Here is a 19,515-nt window from a genome sequence, read left to right as displayed (position 1 = left end):
ACACAATCACCTAAAATCTGTAACTTTCTATGACCAAATGAAAATTTGATCAAAATTTAGTAAGTATTAATATCCCAGAATTTTGAAACACATTTAGAATATGTACAACTGTTTTGCCTTAATTTTCCTTATCAAATGACCTTGAAGACTAAGAAGGGAAGTAAATACAAAAGAAAATGATACAATTTGGCAATGAAGCATTAACAAGCCAGGAGAAGGCCAGAGGTGGGTATTTAAAAAGTCTTGGAAAAGCCTCATGTGCATTATCCTACCATGTCATAAATCATGTTACTATGGGAAAAAGCACACCATAAAACTTATGTAACACAGCAAAAATATTAGTTAAGATCAAAATAGCTATTATAAATAATAAAGATGATATCCTCTAAGATACACCATATGCAATGAGTTCAAATGCTATTCATATAGAAATAAGCTATTCCATCTTCAAGAGGACCTTATATTAAAATCACTTCATCACTGATAAGAAGCTTGAACTTATTTGGATTCATCATGGGGGCAGTACAAGGATTTCTGACAAGGAGACAAATATCTCTCTAAAGAGAAACCACAAAGCTGATGGAACTTACCAAGTAGAAATAGACTGGAATGTCTGTGAAGTTCTATACCTAGAGAATATAGATCTCTTTCCAAAAGCAACATCTTACATTAAAAGAGACGCTTTGTATACTCATTTGAATCTACTATGGAAAGCTAAAAAGAGGATTTTTTAATTAATATATTTTCAAAAAGTACTAGAAATAATCAAAGGCTTTAATAACCTGCTGTGAATTAAAAATTAAAATTCATGCCAATTAAATATTCAGAATCATAATTTACATAATACTGTAATTTTCACATTTCAGTCAGAGTACACGAGACTATGAAAAAAAAGAGCACTGCCCAGAGCATAATTACCTATAAAGAAACTTCTATGTGCTCTTTGGCAGCAAGTTTCAGATCTCAGTCTTAAAATACTCAGCTATTGTTAGCAGGGCATCATTAGGAAATTTCCTACCAATTCAGTTGGAATTTATTTTTAAAATGAAGTTTATCTAAAAAGTCTTTTTTGGATGAAACAAAGTGAGCTCTTTAAAGATACTAAGATTTGACTGTCTCCCACCCAGGGTGTATGCCTGGAGGGAGTGTGAGTTAGTGCCAAGGTATGTGTGTGTTTTAATGCTCTGCATCCAGCTCTAGGTAATAGTTGAAAAGCTCCCGGTCTCAGAAAAACCAGCAGATGCCACTCAAAAGCATGGTCTGCTGGGAAGATTGAATGATGTAAAGCATACTGTCTCCAGTGTTGCTTGATTTATATCAGTATATTCTTATTCAAACAAAACTAAACTAACAGCTGCTGCATACTTTTGTTTATATGCTATATGTCAAATGTTATTGTCCCTAAGGTACTTATGTGAAAAGATTTAGCAGTCATATTCTTAAATACCGATGCCTACCCAAATTTGGATGCTTCCTCCACTGAACAAAATGACAAGCACACGATTGCTATACTTAGAGCAATCTTTCACAGCTGCTTTAGTTTTTCAGTGATCCTATTAAACTGACGGCATATTGCCTGTGGGGTCTACAGTGTTATAATACTGCTGTAAGAGACATTGATTTGTATGATAGGATCAAACAGAACAGGGATGCATTGGGGGGAAGAATTTCATAGGTCATATTGTTTTTACCTGAGTAAAATTTAATTTAGACATTGTGACCTTTACAGAACACCTGGTTATTTTAATTGCTGATGTGTGGATGAACGTTGACATTGGGGCTTAGAAAGTATGAAATCTTAGGTCTCTTCTGTTCTGAAAATGCATCCTGAGTCATGTCTTTTCTTAAACTGAACGAAGTAGCTGTGCATTAAATATGCTGGCACATCTTCTGCTTGAGCAAGTGGACCGAAATGGTGTGAATTGTTAATGCCTTGCTGCTTTGGTTCACGGCTTGTGATTGATCATTTGTAACTATATCTACTCCTTGTTCCATGAAATCAAGTATGGAGTAATGGGTTCATCAGATTTTGGGGTTAAATTGAGAGTGAAGAGGTACTGTGTGTGGAAATAAGAGTTGCCATGTTCAGGGCTGGCCTTGTAACAGCATGGAATCTAAAGGCGATATTCAAAACCACTTCACTCATCATACGCTTACTGATTCTGAATAGGGCCCATTTGCAGGGGACATTTGGTAGTTTTCCAATACGCTTTATGCCTCTTTCTACTGCCACCACCATGCACATCTTTTTTTCATACGTCCCAGTAGCACATTGGTAGAACAGGTCAGCATACACAATTCATTTATTTAAATAACTTGGTTTATACAAGTAGAAATAAGCTGGCATTCTATTGTGTCTTGCCCTCCCCCTCAACAAAAATAATACTGTGTGGGTCTTTAAAAATACAAGTTATTTTGTGAACTCAGTTCCTTGAGTATCTTAAATATCTGATATTTAGTAATAATGTAACATAACTTGCTTGAACTGATATAGGTATAACTTTAAGTTTACTTAAATATTGAGAATAAACTGTATCTAATCTATTTTGTGTGGGTATGGCCTATACCAATACATAGTAATTGAATACATATGACCTGCTTTTGCAAACTTTAAAGCTCTGTACAAAAATTTGAGGTGTCATCTTAGTTTTGGAAAATGCAAAACATGGAACTTAAGTGAAACCAACAAAAATTAGCAGTAAAGGCCTTTAGAAATGTCATTATATAATTGTTTGCTGTAACAACTGATACCTTTTTACATTATTATTTTTTATTTTTATTATTGTTGAGAAAAGCTTAACCTAAATGGTGTTAACTGAGGCACCAATTAACTTTTGACCCATTAGGAAAAGATATCATAGAAAACACAGTAAAACTTAGAAACACAATCAAATATACAAAGCACTTAATGTGTAAGTACCATTAAAAGCAAGCTAATTGTAAAATGTTTCTTTTTTTTTTTTTAAGATTTTATTTTTAAGTAATCTCTACACCCAACATGGGACTTGACTTTAACAATCCCGAGGTCAAGAGTCGAATGCTCTACTGACTAAGCCAGCCAGGCACCCAAAAATATTTCAAAATTCTACTGTTACATTGTAAAGTATCAACGAATACAAATCTAAAAATTTTTCTTTCTTTTTCTATTTTCTTGTCTGAAAGCAATTATAATAATAATATTTGACAGACACATACCTAATTCAGACAGCCCTACAAGAATCAGATAATGTGGATAAAGCTGTCTTGGTCTCCTTGGATGAAAATTCTAAGTCAATATATTACATTTACATATTTTATTTAGGATTATATATATATATATATATATATATATAATATTATATTTTAATTATTATATATATAATTTGTAGTTTAAATGTGATAAACTAAAGTCTTTATAGTTTCAGCAATTAAAATGGAGGGTTCCCTTTCAATGTTTATTTCTCCATGCTCATTTCACAAAAGTAGAACTATATAATGTATGTAAACTATAGTAGAACTATATAATGTATGTAAAAAGCTATAATTAGCTTTTTGCATAATTTGTCTAATATTCTAAAAACTCTTATGGGGAAGAAAACAAATCTATACTGAGTCATGTTCTTTCACATGGAGAAGTTTGTTAAAAAAATTGTTTTATAACAGATAATAGCAATTAAGCAATTAGTGTTCATTGGTAATTATTCTTATATTTTTAATAATGAATTTCTAGGATCACTGACAAGTCATTAGAGTCAGGCTAAGATTTTTGGTTCAAAGACTCAGAAATAGATAAAAAACGAAAGCTAGAAAGACAAACCCAACAAGATGGAAAGAGCAAGCATTTGGCTAAAACATTACATAAATACTGAAGCAAATTTAGCCCAACAAAACCTAGGAGTGATGATCATATCTTCATGAATATAAAAAACAGTCTATGTTTTAAGGACTTCAAAAGGGAATTTCTGACAGATATTAAAGAGTCTATGAGCAGATTAGACTGCTTTGTGAATGCTCACATCACACAATTCTGCATTTACACATTTAATAAAAGATGGAAGTGATCCAATTATAAAGGGAGTTCTCCAACTGCCACCAAAAAAAGCCTTTTCTTTAAGTCAAGCCTTTAAAAATTCTTAATATTCTCTATAGATCAATAGTAGAATTATAAGTCAGTGATTACCTTCTGTTTTTGTCCAAGCAACAAGAGAAGCCCAACTCTGATGCTTGGAGGTCATTAGGAAACACTGAGGGCCATGTATAAGAAACCTTGGAACCAAGGCAAAGTCACAGGGTGCACAGGTCCCAAGGGAAGTCAGAAGACATCTCCTGAGAGGCATATTTCCCACACAAAAGGGCTTTCAACTGGCTGCCTTCATATATTCTAATGCACCCTAGAGAGATTTAAGGGCTGATTCACAACTATTAGCATTTGGCATCCCTCTTCAGCAAGAGTTCTGAAGTTTTACATTTCATAAAATATGAGAAATAAAAGTAAATAGGACTGGGACCCAAGGATTGAAAAGAGACAATGTATTTAATTTTAAAGAAGATATTTTAGCCATAAGTTTGATCTTAATTCCCTGAAAAGTTCTAGAAGAGATTATAAGAGGAACAGTTTTTGAACTCTTAGAAAAGTAAACAGTAATCATGAGAACCCATATGGAGCAACTAATGTATTAAATAAATATTTAATGAACAGAGAGGGAGATTCTTGGGGCAAACAGGAAGACTCTTGGGGAAATTCTTTACATGGGGCTTGACATCTCTAACACCAGCATATAATTATCATTTCTTCCAATGGGAAGTAGGTCCCAATAGACTACAGCTACCATCTATTATCCTTAAGCAAGGACCACTGCTAAATCTGCATGTCTCTTCTAAGTTAACTGGGTATAGCTGCAACAAAGTAGGAGAACATATAATGTCTACAAATCTCCTGGTTAGATCCCCTGTTTAGAAATAATTGCTTTCCTTTAATGCTTCCATTTAAAAATTATAGAGAAGTATGTCATGTAGTATCCAAAACAAGGCAAAAGAAAGTTATGAGCAGATGCTGCCTTGGATCCCAGTTTCTTTCCTGGGGAAAATAATAAAAGGAATGAGAATGAACACACATACACAAATGCACACATGCACACCTGCATGCACAAACACCCAGTTGTCCCTTTATGGGGCTTGACTGAAGGCTGTAGGTTACATATATACCCTTCTGAGTTACCCACTCCTAGCTAAGAAAGCAATGCCACTTACAAAGCCCAAACCATCTGGACCATTGCAAAATTCCACATTTAGCAGAACAGAAGCTGTAGTACTAGCCACAAATGGGTAGTACTAGGCATTTTTGGGGCATAGAGAAGGGAGCATTTGACTAGACTCCTTCTCAGTGTCCTGAATTTTTCACTCACATTAAAAGGAATTTGAGTACAATGCTTCTAGACAAGGGCAGCAACCCGAAATTTTATACTATTTTATGATATCTACTCTACATTGTTTAGCCCTGAATTAAACATGGGAATAGAGACAAGACTACAAAATCTCTATATACATGGAGCTTACAGTCTAGTGGAGAGACAGATATTAAACAAAGAATTCCCCAAGCAGTTTTATGAAGTACAATTGTCACAATTACTATATACAGGGTGCTATTAGTATAACAGGGATACCTGCCCTAGACAAGGGAGGAAAATAGCATCAGAGCAAGGCAATGTCAGGGAAGCATTTCAGAAGAAGAAATATTTAACATAAGACCTTAAGATGAGTAGGCAACTGCTTGCAAGTCGGATAGGGTGAGAGAAAAAATCCAAGTAGGGAAAACATTATATGGCAATTTACTGGGGCATGAAGAAGAATAAAATGAGGAACAGAAATGAAAAAATAAGGTGACTTGAGTACAGTGATGAAGAAGTCAGTAGTATGATGTGAAGAACTTCTCCAAGTTGGGTAGGGACCAAATCATAAAGGTCCTTCAGGCCATTATAAAGATTTAAGCTTGGGTTGAGTATGACAAGTTACAATAGGCTAAAATCACTTTTCAAAAATATTTTATTTTTAAGTAATCTCTATACCCAATGTGGGGCTTGAACTTACCACTCTGAGACCAAGAGTCACATGTTCTACCAATTGAGCCAGAGAGGCACCCCCTAAATTACTTTTTAAAATAGTGTTACCAGAGAGATTGGTGAGCTTGTAGATTCATAGCTAAACAAACAGCCATATCCATGGAAGATTACTGCAAATCAGAGACAGGGACTTTGATAAGATAATAGAGGTCTTGTCCCTTCGTGTCATAGTCAACATTTTTTTTTTTAATTATCAATAATTGGGACACATGGGTGGCTCAGTCAGTTAAGCATCTGACTTTGGCTCAGGTCATTATCTCACGGTTCGTGGGTTCAAGTCCCACATTGGGCTCTGTGCTGACAGCTCAGAACCTGGAACCTGCTTTGGATTCTGTGTCTCCCTCTCTCTCTGTCCCTCCCCTGCTTGAGCTCTGTCTCTATCTCTCTCAAAAATGAATAACATTTAAAAAATTATCAATAATTTAGACAGTGATAAAATTGGTATTCAGATCACATTTACAAGTGAAAACAAAGACAGAAGAAATTGTTAGTCCCTGGGTTACAGTTTAAATATCTGAAAGATCTTGCAAGGCTAAACTACTAAATAAAAACCTTGAAAGTAGCAATTTAATAGGAATCAATGTATAATATTCTGTTCACATAGTTGTAAAATCAGCAGTACAAGTACAGGACAAGGAAGAAGCAGTTTAGGAGCAAATTGTTAGTAAAAGTTTGGGGGCTTTTGTTGTCTTTAAATTCAATTTAGGTCAAAGATACAATGCGTTTAACAGAAATAAAAATGCATTTGTAGATTATATAATGATCTGGGAAAAAGTGGGGGAGGTGAGATTCCTTTACTCATCATTGATTGACCTGGGAAATTGTATTCTGATAAATTATGAACATTTACGTTCTAAGTTTCAGAAACCCAAATTGTGGCTTCCCCTATAGAAAGGTGGTAGATTTATTATAAAAAGAACACTTCATCTTCTTCAGTTAAGGTAGAGAAACAACTGGAAGAAAGTATTACAAATCTAAGAAAAAGGTTTGCTAAAGGAATCAAGGAGAAAGTAAAGTGGTTTTATATAGGCTCCATGCCCAGTGTGGAGCTAGAATTTAGGACCCGGAAATAAAGAGATGTATGTTCTACCAGCTGAGTTAGCCAGGTGCCCCTAAAGTGGTTTCAAAAGATGCTTCAACCTTATGATCAAAATAAAGCGGTATATGCATGACAATAAACAAGACAGGTTTGTTTAGCTGGAGGAGGAAAGAGATCTTAGAATAAAGGTAAATAACTGATTTGAACATACATTTTTAAAAGATATGAAAAGACAAACTGAAATCCTGAAGGCCAGATATGGGGGTATCAAGGCTAACTACTCTTAAAGAGTTTATTACAAAAGGGAAAATATTTCAATTGTTACAAAATCACAAACAGTAACTGGAGTCCAGTAAAACCTAAGAGAGAAATAAAGATCTCACAGGGCAAACTCAGAATAATCCCCCAAAGGAGGCAGAATCCAAATACTGTGAAGAGGTGACATTTATTTTACAGATAAATTAATAGTAAAAGCAATTGGAGAATCTCTTTTGAGGATGTGACAGTTATACAAAATGTGCACATGAAATCTGAACAAATTAGAGAGGGGAATACTAGGAAGATTAACATCAAATACTCAAAAAATGTATTTAGTGCATCCTCCCCCGACCCCCACCACCAAATTTCTGGGCTTAAGATTAAGGCAAAGGGAAGACAAATTATGTTACAGAAGATCTAGGCACAGCAATAATAGATAAAGACGTCAGATCTAGGGGCGCCTGGGTGGCTCAGTCGGTTGAGCATCCGACTTTAGCTCAGGTCATGATCTCATGGTTTGTGGGTTCGAGCCCCGCATCGGGCTCTGTGCTGACAGCTCAGAGCCTGGAGCTTGCTTCAGATTCTCTGTCTCCCTCTCTCTGTGCCCCTCCCCTGCTCATGCTCTGTCTCTCTCTGTCTCAAAAATAAAATAAACATTACCAAAAAAAAAAAAGAAGTCAGATCTAAATTAGATGTTAACCAGTGGGAAAATACATCCTGGGTGGGATTATTTAATTCAGGGAGGTGAAAATGGATAGGACCGGTTTGAACAAAAGATGATATTGACAAACTTGGAACTTATTTTTTTTTTAAATATTTATTCATTTTTGAGAGACAGAGATAGAGCATGAGCAGGGGGAGGGGCAGAGAGAGAGGGAGACACAGAATCTAAAGCAGGCTCCAGGCTCTGAGTCGTCAGCCCAGAGCCCAACGCGGGGCTCGAACCCACGGACTGTGAGATCATGACCTGAGCTGAAGTCGGATGCTCAACCGACTGAGCCACCCAGGCACCCCGGAACTTATTGATATCATATCTCTCACTATGAGAGACCCTGCAAGAAAAATATTTACAGGGATATGTTAGAAAAAAACACAAGTATGAACTCAAAAGGAAAAGAAAAGAAAGAACTCAACGACCACAAAGAATGCAGCCCAAGCCTGTTAGAGAAGGGAACCTTTCTGAAAGGAACAGGAGTACATCAGAGGCAAATCCTAAATGTTGTAGAAAAAGAGAACAGAAATGTTAACTCAAGCCTAAGAGCATTCAAAAACTGAGGAAAGACCATGTCTACAGGAGGAAATGACATCAGTGCTATTCTTCACTGAGCACCTAAGACCGTGAGGCTCGGAAACATAAACAGCCACTTCTGTTCAGAAATCCATGGAGTGAAGTTATTCTGTAATGGAACTAAAGTGAACATAAGGGAGAAGCTGTGATCAGGAAGTAGGTGTCTTGGGCTTAAACAGTTCCATAGCCAGAGGCCATTGCAGTAGCCACTGTGACCCAGGATTGAAATTACTGTTCCCGAGGCAAGACGGATGATTTGCCACCAGAGAGGGCCTACCCTCAGTTCAGCATGGGGTTCAGAAATATGTGACTCAGAGGGAAAAGACCATTAAGGTGCTTGGAAAACTTTACAAAGGCAAATAACAACATCTCAAATAAGTCTTGGGGCTGCCACCAACGTAAATTTCCAAATGTTGCAAAAGAATGTAAGAGTATCCCCTTTGAGGATAATAATAACAGCAATGATGATAAAGTATTCTATAATGTTGGGGCACCTGCCTGGCTCAGTTGTGGAGCATATGACTCTTGATCTTGTGGTTGTGAGTTTGAGCCCCATGTTTAGTATAGAGATTACTTAAAAATAAAATCTCAAAAAAATGTTATATAATGCTTACCAAGTGTCAGGTACTTGTTCTAAGGACTTCACATATAATTCACTTAATCCTTGCAATAACCTATTAAGGCAAGTAATTTCATCCTTATTTTGTAGATGAAGAAACTAACTCTCAAAGAAACTAATTAACTTGTCTCAGTTCATACAATAGGTGGCGTAACTGGAGTTTGAACTCTGGCTCCAAATTCAGAGCACTTCATCAACTCTTATGCAGAGTTTTTTTTAGAAATCGCTGGTCAATTTTTTCTTCAAAATATTATAAATACATAATGCTATAATTAATGCCTTGATGAGAGACTGCTTCCCAACAAGTTATAGCATATGTCACAGACCCTGATCAACAGTGTAAATTGACTGGCATGTTGGAAAGACTGACATGAGGAATGCTTTCTCTTCTTTGCCTTCCTTCACTTAGTTTCTGTGATGCTCTTTGGCAACAGTCAGATGGTCTGGATCATGCCAAAATAGTTACCTGGAAACATCATTTTGCTTGGAACAGCCACATTAGAAACTGGGGATTGGCTTCTATTCTGAATGTCCTGGATATGGGGCTGATGTTGTGATCATCTCTTGATTCAACTGGAATTAGGGCACATGAGAAAGTTGGTATAAGCTCATTCCAACTTCTCAAGTCCTGAGGGATGATGCCCACCACGGGGGCCCAGAAGGTAGCTGCTGGAGGAATTCCAGCTCAAACTAGGCATCTAAAAGCCATCTGGCTGACACTGGGAAGAATAAAAATTACGGACTTTTATTTCTTTGAATTTTAACTTGTGGAGTTGGAACTTTTATTGGATTTTAACTTACAAAGGTAAGATTATTTGATTTTGGAATTCACTTCCCTATAAATATAAATTTTTTGGATTTTCATTTCTTTGGAATTTTATTCTTTGAATTTAACTTCACAAAAATTTCATAATGGGCAAGAATTAACTCAAGTTCAGGATATGTGTTTGGAGTTTTCTGATTAAAATACATTAATCCTGTCATTTGATTTCATTGCATTGTACAATTTCTGAAAAACATGTCAGAGAATAAATACATAACCATTTTGGGTGGTGTTACTGGTATAATTTGGGGTGGGAAATGGAACAGGAAGTGAACATTCAATGCTCAATAACATAGACTTGGAGTCAATTTAATTATATTTTAACTCATTTCAGAATCTTCTAGGGTAAATTTCATACTACCCACCATGATCTGGAAGGATCCACGCAGAAGCAGAGTTTGGTTATTGGAATAATAGGTCCTAACAGACTGAGGATCTCCCTCAAGAGGGAGACTCACTTCTCTGGTTCACCATAATGGAATAATGAAGCCAAAGAAGGTAAGAGAACAAAAAGTTGGGAAATGTTAGGGGAAATGAGGTCTATCAAAATCTGACACTATCTACCTGTGTTCTCCCACTGTTATGTTATATAACCAAATAGTTATGTTATATAATCAAATAGTTCATATATGATTAGTAAATAGGCAATGATATCAATACAATATAGAAGTTTGGTTGGTAAATATGTGCTTTTTCCTAGGCAAAGGAGGCCAACAGTGCAGGAGTAGAATTCTGACCTTTAGCAGGAAAGAAAAATGCTTTAGCTTGCCTGCAGCACTGGGGTTCCTTGCATGACTCTGTGGGAGTTTCCCTTTCTCCTGTGCCTTCCTTAAAGGAAGCCCCAAACCTCCAGTTGACGTCCATCTGCATTTTCTCACACTCTATTGTTTTTGTGCAGCTTTAATATCCTCTGAGGCATCACTCTGAGACATCTACCCAGGCTGTTTACAGTATCCCCTAGGTTAATTATTATTTAAGTTGGTATTCTAGTTTTAAAGGTGCATAGATTTTGAATGGTCTTCCTCAACACTATTGTTTCCACAGCCTTGTAATTTTGGGGTAGTGAATTTGCAGAATACATTTTTTATATCCTGTTCTAGCAGAAATGCTGTACTAGCATGTTGATCATACATAGGAATATGGCATCTTTACACAGTGGGTAGTTCTACTCTAGAAAGAATAGATCTTGGTGGGAGGCATAAGTAAGGAATGTTTCTGCATGTAACAAAATAAATTTCTTTGTTAAAATCTTCTATGGTCTTTAGAAGTCTAAAAACATAAGCAATCTGCAAATCCTATGAGGTTTTAAAAGTTTCACTAGACTTGATAAAGTAAAAGTTTGGTGTCATGTCCAATGTGCTCCTTTCTCACAGCAAAGGAGGAAAACCTTCAAGGCATATCTAATTCTAAAAAAATAAGCAACAGATAGGAGAAAAATTTTCATTTTGTATATCTGTTACATTTCAGTCCTTGGTACAATTACACTTCTAATCTGTCCTTATAAATAAAAAGTAATTACTATGATCTTAACATTAGATGTGATATTCTGATTTGACATAAGCAAACAAGAGTCATACATCAAATGAGAGAATTAGCATTTGTTTAAATTAAAAGATAACTTTCCCATAACACTTCATCTTTCCCAAGCTGAAGTTCAGAAGACTATGAAATATAAAAGTTGAGGGACCTCAATCATTTGATGCACAAATTATACTAACGAACAAAGAAAAAATAAATGCAAAAACCTAATGTTAAGTGACTAGGGCACTACAGACTGGAAGCTCCTCCAGTAGGATTAGCTTCTTTGAGGATTTTAAGTCTAGTGAACTTGTTATGCTTCCACATGTTAGTAGTCGCATAGGCTAATTTCAGCTGGCATAGCGTTCCTACGTACGCAAAGACACAGGGCAAGGCATGCATTAAAATGTGATAATAGCACACTTCTGGGACACGTGAAGCATGAGGCATGAGTCTGCCTCTGGCATCCATGAAGCATCACACCTCAGAGTCAGAGCTTTTATGTTTTGATAAGTAGTGCTGTTCTTCCACATTTGGGAGGGGGAAAAAATCAACTTTCTAAGTGTAAATCTTTCCCCTTTACCAGGGTGCCTTACAGTTTTAATTCTAATGATTAATTTAAAAACTTTTTTTTTTTTTTCAAATCCCAGTGAGCTGGAAATAATTTAAAGATGGATAGGGTCTTAAAATGTGTTATTTATTTTATTAATGCAAATTTTTTTTTTTTTTTTTAATATATGAAATTTACTGCCAAATTGGTTTCCATACAACACCCAGTGCTCATCCCAAAAGGTGCCCTCCTCAATACCCATCACCCACCCTGCCCTCCCTCCCACCCCCCATCAACCCTCAGTTTGTTCTCAGTTTTTAACAGTCTCTAATGCTTTGGCTCTCTCCCACTCTAACCTTTTTTTTTTTTTTTTTTTTTTATTAATGCAAATTTAAGAGTGATTATGTAATATTGTTGATTATAAAGATCATTTGAACCAGCATGATTGGGGGGAATGCAAGAAAGAAAACATAAACTTTAATATTGATATTCCATATCCCCTCCTCCCCCTCAAAAAAGACCATAAAGAAGGATTCCCTGTGTTTCATGTGTCTTACAGGTACGTAACTAGCTACATAATGGGTATGTCTACAAAAGCTTTGAAATCTTCTAATAAAATAAAAAATAATTATATCAATACAAACATTAAAAATGATAAAGTATAATTTACTTTCTAATATGCAAACACACATATAATCCTTGGCAGAAAAAAATTTAAGAATTATAAGTTTCAAAATATCTGTTTTAAAGTTTATTTATTTTGAGAAAGAGAGAGAGAGAGAGTGCAAGCACACAAGCAGAAGAGGGACAGAGAAAGAGGGAGAGAGAATCCCAAGTAGGCTCCATGCTCAGCATGGAGCCCAATGTGGGGCTTGATCTCATGAATGATGTGATCATGACCTGAGCCAAGATCAAGAGTTGGAAGTTTATGGGGTGCCTGGGTGGCTCAGTCAGTTAAGCGACTGACTCTGAGTTTCAGCTCAGGTCATGATCTCACTGTCAAGAGATCGAGCCCTGCGTCAGGCTCTGTCCTGCCAACACGGAGTCTGCTTGGAATTTTCTGTCTCCCTTTCTCTGCCCTTCTGCTGCTCATGTGCTCATTCTCTTTCTCTCTCTCTCTCTCTCTCTCTCTCTCTCTCTCTCTCTCTCTCTTTCTCTCTCTCTCTCTCAAAAATAAATAAATAAACATTAAAAAAAAGAGTTGGACGCTTAGCCACCCAAGCACCCCAAATATCAAAATATAATAGTAGTCACTCAATAGGATTAAGTTCATAAAGCCAGTAAAGGTTTGTTTTTATATATTACAAGCAAGGATTTTAGAAACAAATGTAAGTATTCAGAATAGCCATATCCTAAAATCACTTACAGTTGCCTGGATCTAGCCTTGCAGTTAAGTATGCCACTTAATATTCTGGCCCTCTTCAGGCATATGGAGTTAAGGTTCAGATGAAGTGATAGGACCATAAGAGTAGCATTTTTAGTAGTGCTAATAGTAGTACTAGTAAAGAATAGTAATTACTACTAAAGTATAAAAAGTAAATTAAAAAAGTAAGAAGTAAATAATAGTAGTAATTACTACTAATAGTAATTTAAAAGTACAAATGTGGAATTCATGGTATTTTTGCTCTTAGAGACTAGCAAATCAGTGCTTTTAGAAACAGATGAAAGTCTCATATTTTGACAAAGACATAGAATAAAATTGTTTTATTTTTTAATTGTTTTAAAGTTTATTTATTTATTTTTGAGAGAGAAAGAGAGAGCACATGTGGGGTAGGGGAGGGAGAAAGGGAGACACAGAATCCAAAGCAGGCTCCAGGCTCTGAGCTGTTAGCACAGAGCCTGATGCGAGGCTCGAACCCACGAACTGTGAGATTGTGACCTGAGCCAAAGTCAGATGCTTAACCAACTGAGCCACCCAGGCATCCCAATAAAATTGCTTTAGAACACATTTCATAACTTTTGAAAAACCTCTAGAAGTTAACCAAAACATTTAAAAATTTTATATGTGAGCAACAGTAGTATGATTTCTCATTTTTCTCCTTTGAAAGCTGCATACCATAGAAAGTATCTGTTAAGTTATGAAAATTTATCAATTGCTGTTGTTTATTAAATTATGGCTTATGAAGGTTAAAACACTCATGATTTTTCTCAAATCTGTGCTATAGGCTGAATGTTTGTGTCCCCCCAAAATTCAAATGTTGAAACCTAGTGTGACAGTGTTTGGAGATAATTAGGTCATAAGGGTAGAGGCCTCATGAATGAAATTAGTGTCCTTATACAAGAGACCCCACCAGGTACCCTTGCCCTTTCTACCATATAAGGACACAATGAGAAGATAACAGCCTATGAATCAGTCAAGGGCCCCTCAACAGACAGTGAATCTGCCAGGGCCTTGATCTTGGTCTTCCCAGACTTCATAATTATAAGAAATAAATGTTTGTTGTTTAAGCCATTTCAGCCTATGCTATTTTTGTTATAACTGCCCAAATGGACCAACACAAGCTGAAATAAAAATTCTTCAAACCTTAATCCATTCCATAATTTGCTTTTGTATAGGAATATTTCCCATGTTAAAACTAAACTTTTATTATATCTGTTTTCATATATATAAATATGTTCATATATATATTCATATATATTTATATACATATATGTTTATATATATAAATTATGCAAATGTCTTTTGAAATGTGATCATAGAGCTTGTAAAATCTTTGTGACTTACCTTTTGAAATATCTTTAATTGTTCTGCCATACAAATCATAAAGATATCTGGCTGGTGAATTTAGGTTCATTCTCATTGTGCAAGTATCTAAAACCTACCAAGAGAGCGTAGAAAAAAACTATAAATAATTTATTACAATAAGCTCTGGCTAAATTGAATAAACATTGAAAGTCCTTTCTATACTAAATGGCTATACAAATTATATTATAAAATGAAATTTGATTATTTAGAAAATATTCCTAAAATATGATAAGAAAAAAAACAGTTACAATTATTATATCATAATTTTACTTTAAAAACACACCAACTGGGGTACCTGGTGACTCTTGATCTCAGGGTTATGAGTTCAAGCCCCAAGATGGGTTCAGAGCTTACTTAAAAAAAAATAATAAATGAAATAAAAGTAAATAAAAAACAAATATTAATAAAAAAGAGAAAAGAGATGCAATAAATATTAAAAAGTAGTTACATACTAATAAATGCTAGAACTGAAGGAAAGTTTTATCTATTTTTTTTTTGTTTTTTAAGTTTTATTTATTTAGAGACACAGGGAAAGAGAGCATGAGCAAGGAAGGGGAAGAGAAAAGAGGAGGGAGAGAATCCCAAGCAGGCTCCACACTGTCAGTGCAAAGCCCAAAGCGGAGTTCAAACTCATGAACCCTCAGATCATGACCTGAGCCAAAATCACGAGTCGTATGCTTAACCAACTGAGCCACCCAGGTGCCCCAGGAAATTTTTATATCATTCTTGGTATTTTCTATATTTTTCATTAATTTACAATGTCAAGATGTTAGTTTTATTTCATTTTATTTTTAAATTATGTATTTGTTTTTGAGAGAGAGAGAGAGAGAGAGAGAGAGAGAGAGAGAGAGAGAATCCCAAGCAGGCTGTGTACTGACAGTGCAGAGCCTATGTGGGGCTTGATCTTATAAACTGTGAAATCATGATCTGAGCTGAAATCAAGAGTTGGACGCTTAACCAACTGAGCCACCCACATGCCCAGGAAGGATATTACTTTTATATTGGTCTTAATCAATACAAATAAATGGAAAGATATACCATGTTCATGGATTGGAAGAATTAATATTGTTAAAATGTCCATATTACCCAAAGCAATCTATAGATTCAAGGCAATCCTTTTCAGAATACGAATAGTGTTTTTCATAGAACTAGAAAAAATAATTGTAACATTTGTATGGAACCACAAAAGACCTGGAGTAGCCACAGCAATCTTGAGAAGGAGGAACAAAACTGGAAGTGTCATGCACCTAGATTTCAAACTATATATACCACAAAGCTATAATAACCAAAATAGTATGGCACTGACAGAACAAAAAAGACACATTGATCAATGAACAGAATTGAGAACCTAGAAATAATCCCGCACTTATATGATCAATTTATGACATAGGAGGCAAGAATATACAATGAGGAGAAGACATTCTTTTCAATAAATAGTGTTGGGGAAACTGGATAGCTACATGCAAAAGAATGAAACAGGACCACTTTCTTATACTGCACACAAAAATAAACCCAAAATGGATCAAAGACCTAAATGTAAGACTTGAAGCCATAAAACTCTTTTTTTAATGTGTGCAATCATCTGATTTATAAAAAGATGCAAAAAAATTCAAAATGATACAAAATATCAATTTCAAAACAACTTCAAAAGTGAGTGTATTTAACCATACTCAGCTCATAACAGAGCAAATGGGTAAGAAGGAGAATAATTCATGTTATAGCGTATTGCTACATGAACTGGAAACAGAAAAAGTTGGTAAAGGAAGGCAGAGGATCTCTATCTTTAGAGTGTTAGAATTAGAACCAAGGGGCTCCATAATCATCTGGCATCTGCTCAATGTTGTACCTATGGTTAGAAATGTACATGATGGGAACTCCAGGGATCTTCCGGATCCTTCATTTAAGGTCCCGGTCAACGGTGGCCACAACGTAACACTTGTGCTGAGTTACTCTCTGTACTAAGCAGTCATCTGCATAGGTTCCTTTGCGTGTGCATGGTAATCATTCAAATCTTGGATCCTTGGCAATCCTTAGAGCCAACTTTTACCCCAATTTCTCAGTTTCAGCCATTACACAGTTATACAAGGGATACACTTGGCATACAGACAGTCCATCACTGATTGTACTAAGTCAAGTTTGGCTTTAATGGAAAAGTTGATAAAGTTGATACCACCAGGATGTGGCAAGGCGGGCCCAGCTGTGTGTTATATTAGAAGAATAAGCAGGAAGGATGTTGGGGGACTTCTCTTTCCCTGAGTGCACTGGGATCTTTCTTTTCTTTCTTTTTAGGTTTCAATCTATCCTTCTCTTTAAGCCTCTGATTTCGGAGACTAAGCATTCACTTCATGGTTGCATACTTTCTTGCTTTCTTTTGCTTCCCCATGTTCACGCTGCACTCTTGTTTCTTCAGCCATAAAACTCTTAAAAGAAAACATTGTCAGTAACCGCTTGGACATCAACCTTAGCAAAATTTTTCTAGATATGTCTCCTCAGACAAGGGAAACAAAAGCAAAACAAACAAACAAAAATACTGTGACTACATCAAACTAAAAAGCTTTTGCACAGTGAAGGAAACCATCAACAAAACAAAAAGGCAACCTACGGAATGGGAAAAGATCTCTGTAAATGATGTACTGAATAATGGCCTAATATCCAAACTATATAAAGATTCATACAGGGGATACTAAAAAAACCTGAAAGGTCAAAGAGGTTGTTGCCTGCTTTCTCCTCTAGGATTTTGATGGTTTCCTGTCTTACGTTTAGGTCTTTCATCCATTTTGAGTTTGTTTTTGTGTATGGTATAAGAAAGTGGTCCAGGCTCATTCTTCTGTATGTTGCTGTCCAGTTTTACCAAAGAGACTGTCTTTTTTGCATTGGATATTCTTTCCTGCTTTGTCAAAGATTAGTTGGCTATACATATGTGGGTCCATTTCTGGGTTCTCTATTCTGTTCCACTGATCTATGTGTCTGTTTTTGTGCCAGTACCAAACTGTCTTGATGATTACAGCTTTATAATACAGCTTTAAGTCCAGAATTGTGATGCCTCCAGCTTTGGTTTTCTTTTTCTGAATTGCTTTGGCTATTCAGGGTCTTTTCTGGTGCCATACAAATTTTAGGATTGTTTGCCCTGTAGCCCTGTGAAGAATGCTGGTGTTATTCTGATAGGGATTACTATACTTACTTTAAAATTGGGGCCTGTAATCCTAGTCTTAGCTCAATCAACTCAATTTCTTTGTGACAACAAACATATTTAAACAGCTTAATGTGTATATAGGGACAAAGCTGTACTCTCCTTCCAGTCTGGAGAACAACTTTCAAACATTGTGACTGATTTGGTTTATCTAGTTGCTATATCAAGTGATGTGTGTTGCATTTAAGAGGCAAATATCTAATTGACAAGTTTAATTTGACAAATTGGCCTTTGCCATATTACATCAGAGGTTCTCAGTCTTTATACTACCTCTATACATGACCAATAATGTTCTCATGAGACACATACTGCCATGGACATTCACAGGATTGTGTGTCTTTCTTCCATACTAGCTGCAATCCAGAGTTTGGGGCAATTCTTCAGAAACTGTATTACTGATCTTTTTCTCAAAATCAAGAAGGAATATCTGTTTATGATTAAGAATGATGTTACAGGAATAATCTTGAACCCTGTAATCTATGAAGGAAATATTTACAATATCAGTGCTTTACCTAGGTTAAATAATTACAACATACTTGCAATGTATTTCACAAGTGACTATAAACTCTGTCATGTGGAGCAAATTCACTGACCACCAATCTCCCCACCTGGAGGGTGTCGGTGCATGGATTCAACACCTGACCAATGCCCTATGTCCTCATAAGTCAGACAAAATGAGTATTTTGGAATATCTAATTTGGAAGAGCCCAGTGGCTGGGTCTGGTCCTTGCCACCCAATAAAATAAGGTAATAATGCTGGTGACTCTAAATGTTACTCTTCCTGCTTTCCTTCCCACTCTCTTGGGCCAATTTCTGTAGTGATTACTACACACAAGTTCACCTAGGACTCCTATCCATGGATTGAAACCTTTACTAAAGATGCTTATAAAGTAATATTCAGAATAGAAGAGAGAAGTTATCAGAAGAAAGTGAACTTTAGATAGAAAAGAGAGTGGAACATACTGACTGACATTGGCATGGGATCCACCCCTGTGTTTTTAAAAACACTTTATGAATACAGTTCATCTCTAGCAAAATTCTCCTAATGGTCACTTTATTCCATGTGACTTTATGCCCAAAGATTATTCTTTTACCACCACCACCCTCATTGACAGAAATATTAACAGGATATAATTCAGTACACATTCTTCCTTAGCCAATCATCTCTGAATACTACTAAGAATCTACAGTTGGTCCCATAGAGCCTCCTCCTTTGGCTCCCTATATTCTTGATCTTTCCATTCTTTATGTTTAGTTCTCAGTTTCTTAATATTACAAATCTATTATTTAGAAGTTCAATGAAGCCCTTTGGTACAAATTATACTCCCCAGTTACTTACTAGTGAAGGTTCAATATCTAAATACCCTTGTCCAAAGTTATAATTTA

At 35.8% G+C, this 19,515-nt stretch overlaps 1 protein-coding gene and 1 pseudogene across 2 annotated transcripts in view; both read right to left on the bottom strand.

Annotated features, from left to right (window-relative positions):
- The window catches only part of DCDC1 (doublecortin domain containing 1), a 485,161-nt gene that overhangs the window by 385,352 nt on the left and 80,294 nt on the right, over positions 1-19,515 (bottom strand). For both annotated transcript variants that reach the window (XM_053899858.1, XM_053899859.1), the window contains one exon: positions 14,919-15,012. In XM_053899858.1, the coding sequence (XP_053755833.1) occupies positions 14,919-15,012 (94 nt within the window). The remainder of the gene's footprint in view (positions 1-14,918; positions 15,013-19,515) is intronic.
- LOC109271298 (rRNA-processing protein FCF1 homolog) lies at positions 16,506-17,322 on the bottom strand (annotated as a pseudogene).

Source organism: Panthera pardus, unplaced genomic scaffold (assembly GCF_024362965.1).
Source record: "Panthera pardus isolate Hobbes unplaced genomic scaffold, ASM2436296v1 HiC_scaffold_12, whole genome shotgun sequence".
Lineage (NCBI taxonomy): Eukaryota > Metazoa > Chordata > Mammalia > Carnivora > Felidae > Panthera > Panthera pardus.
Note: the sequence above shows the minus strand (reverse complement) of the source record. Positions and strands in the feature narration are given on the sequence as shown.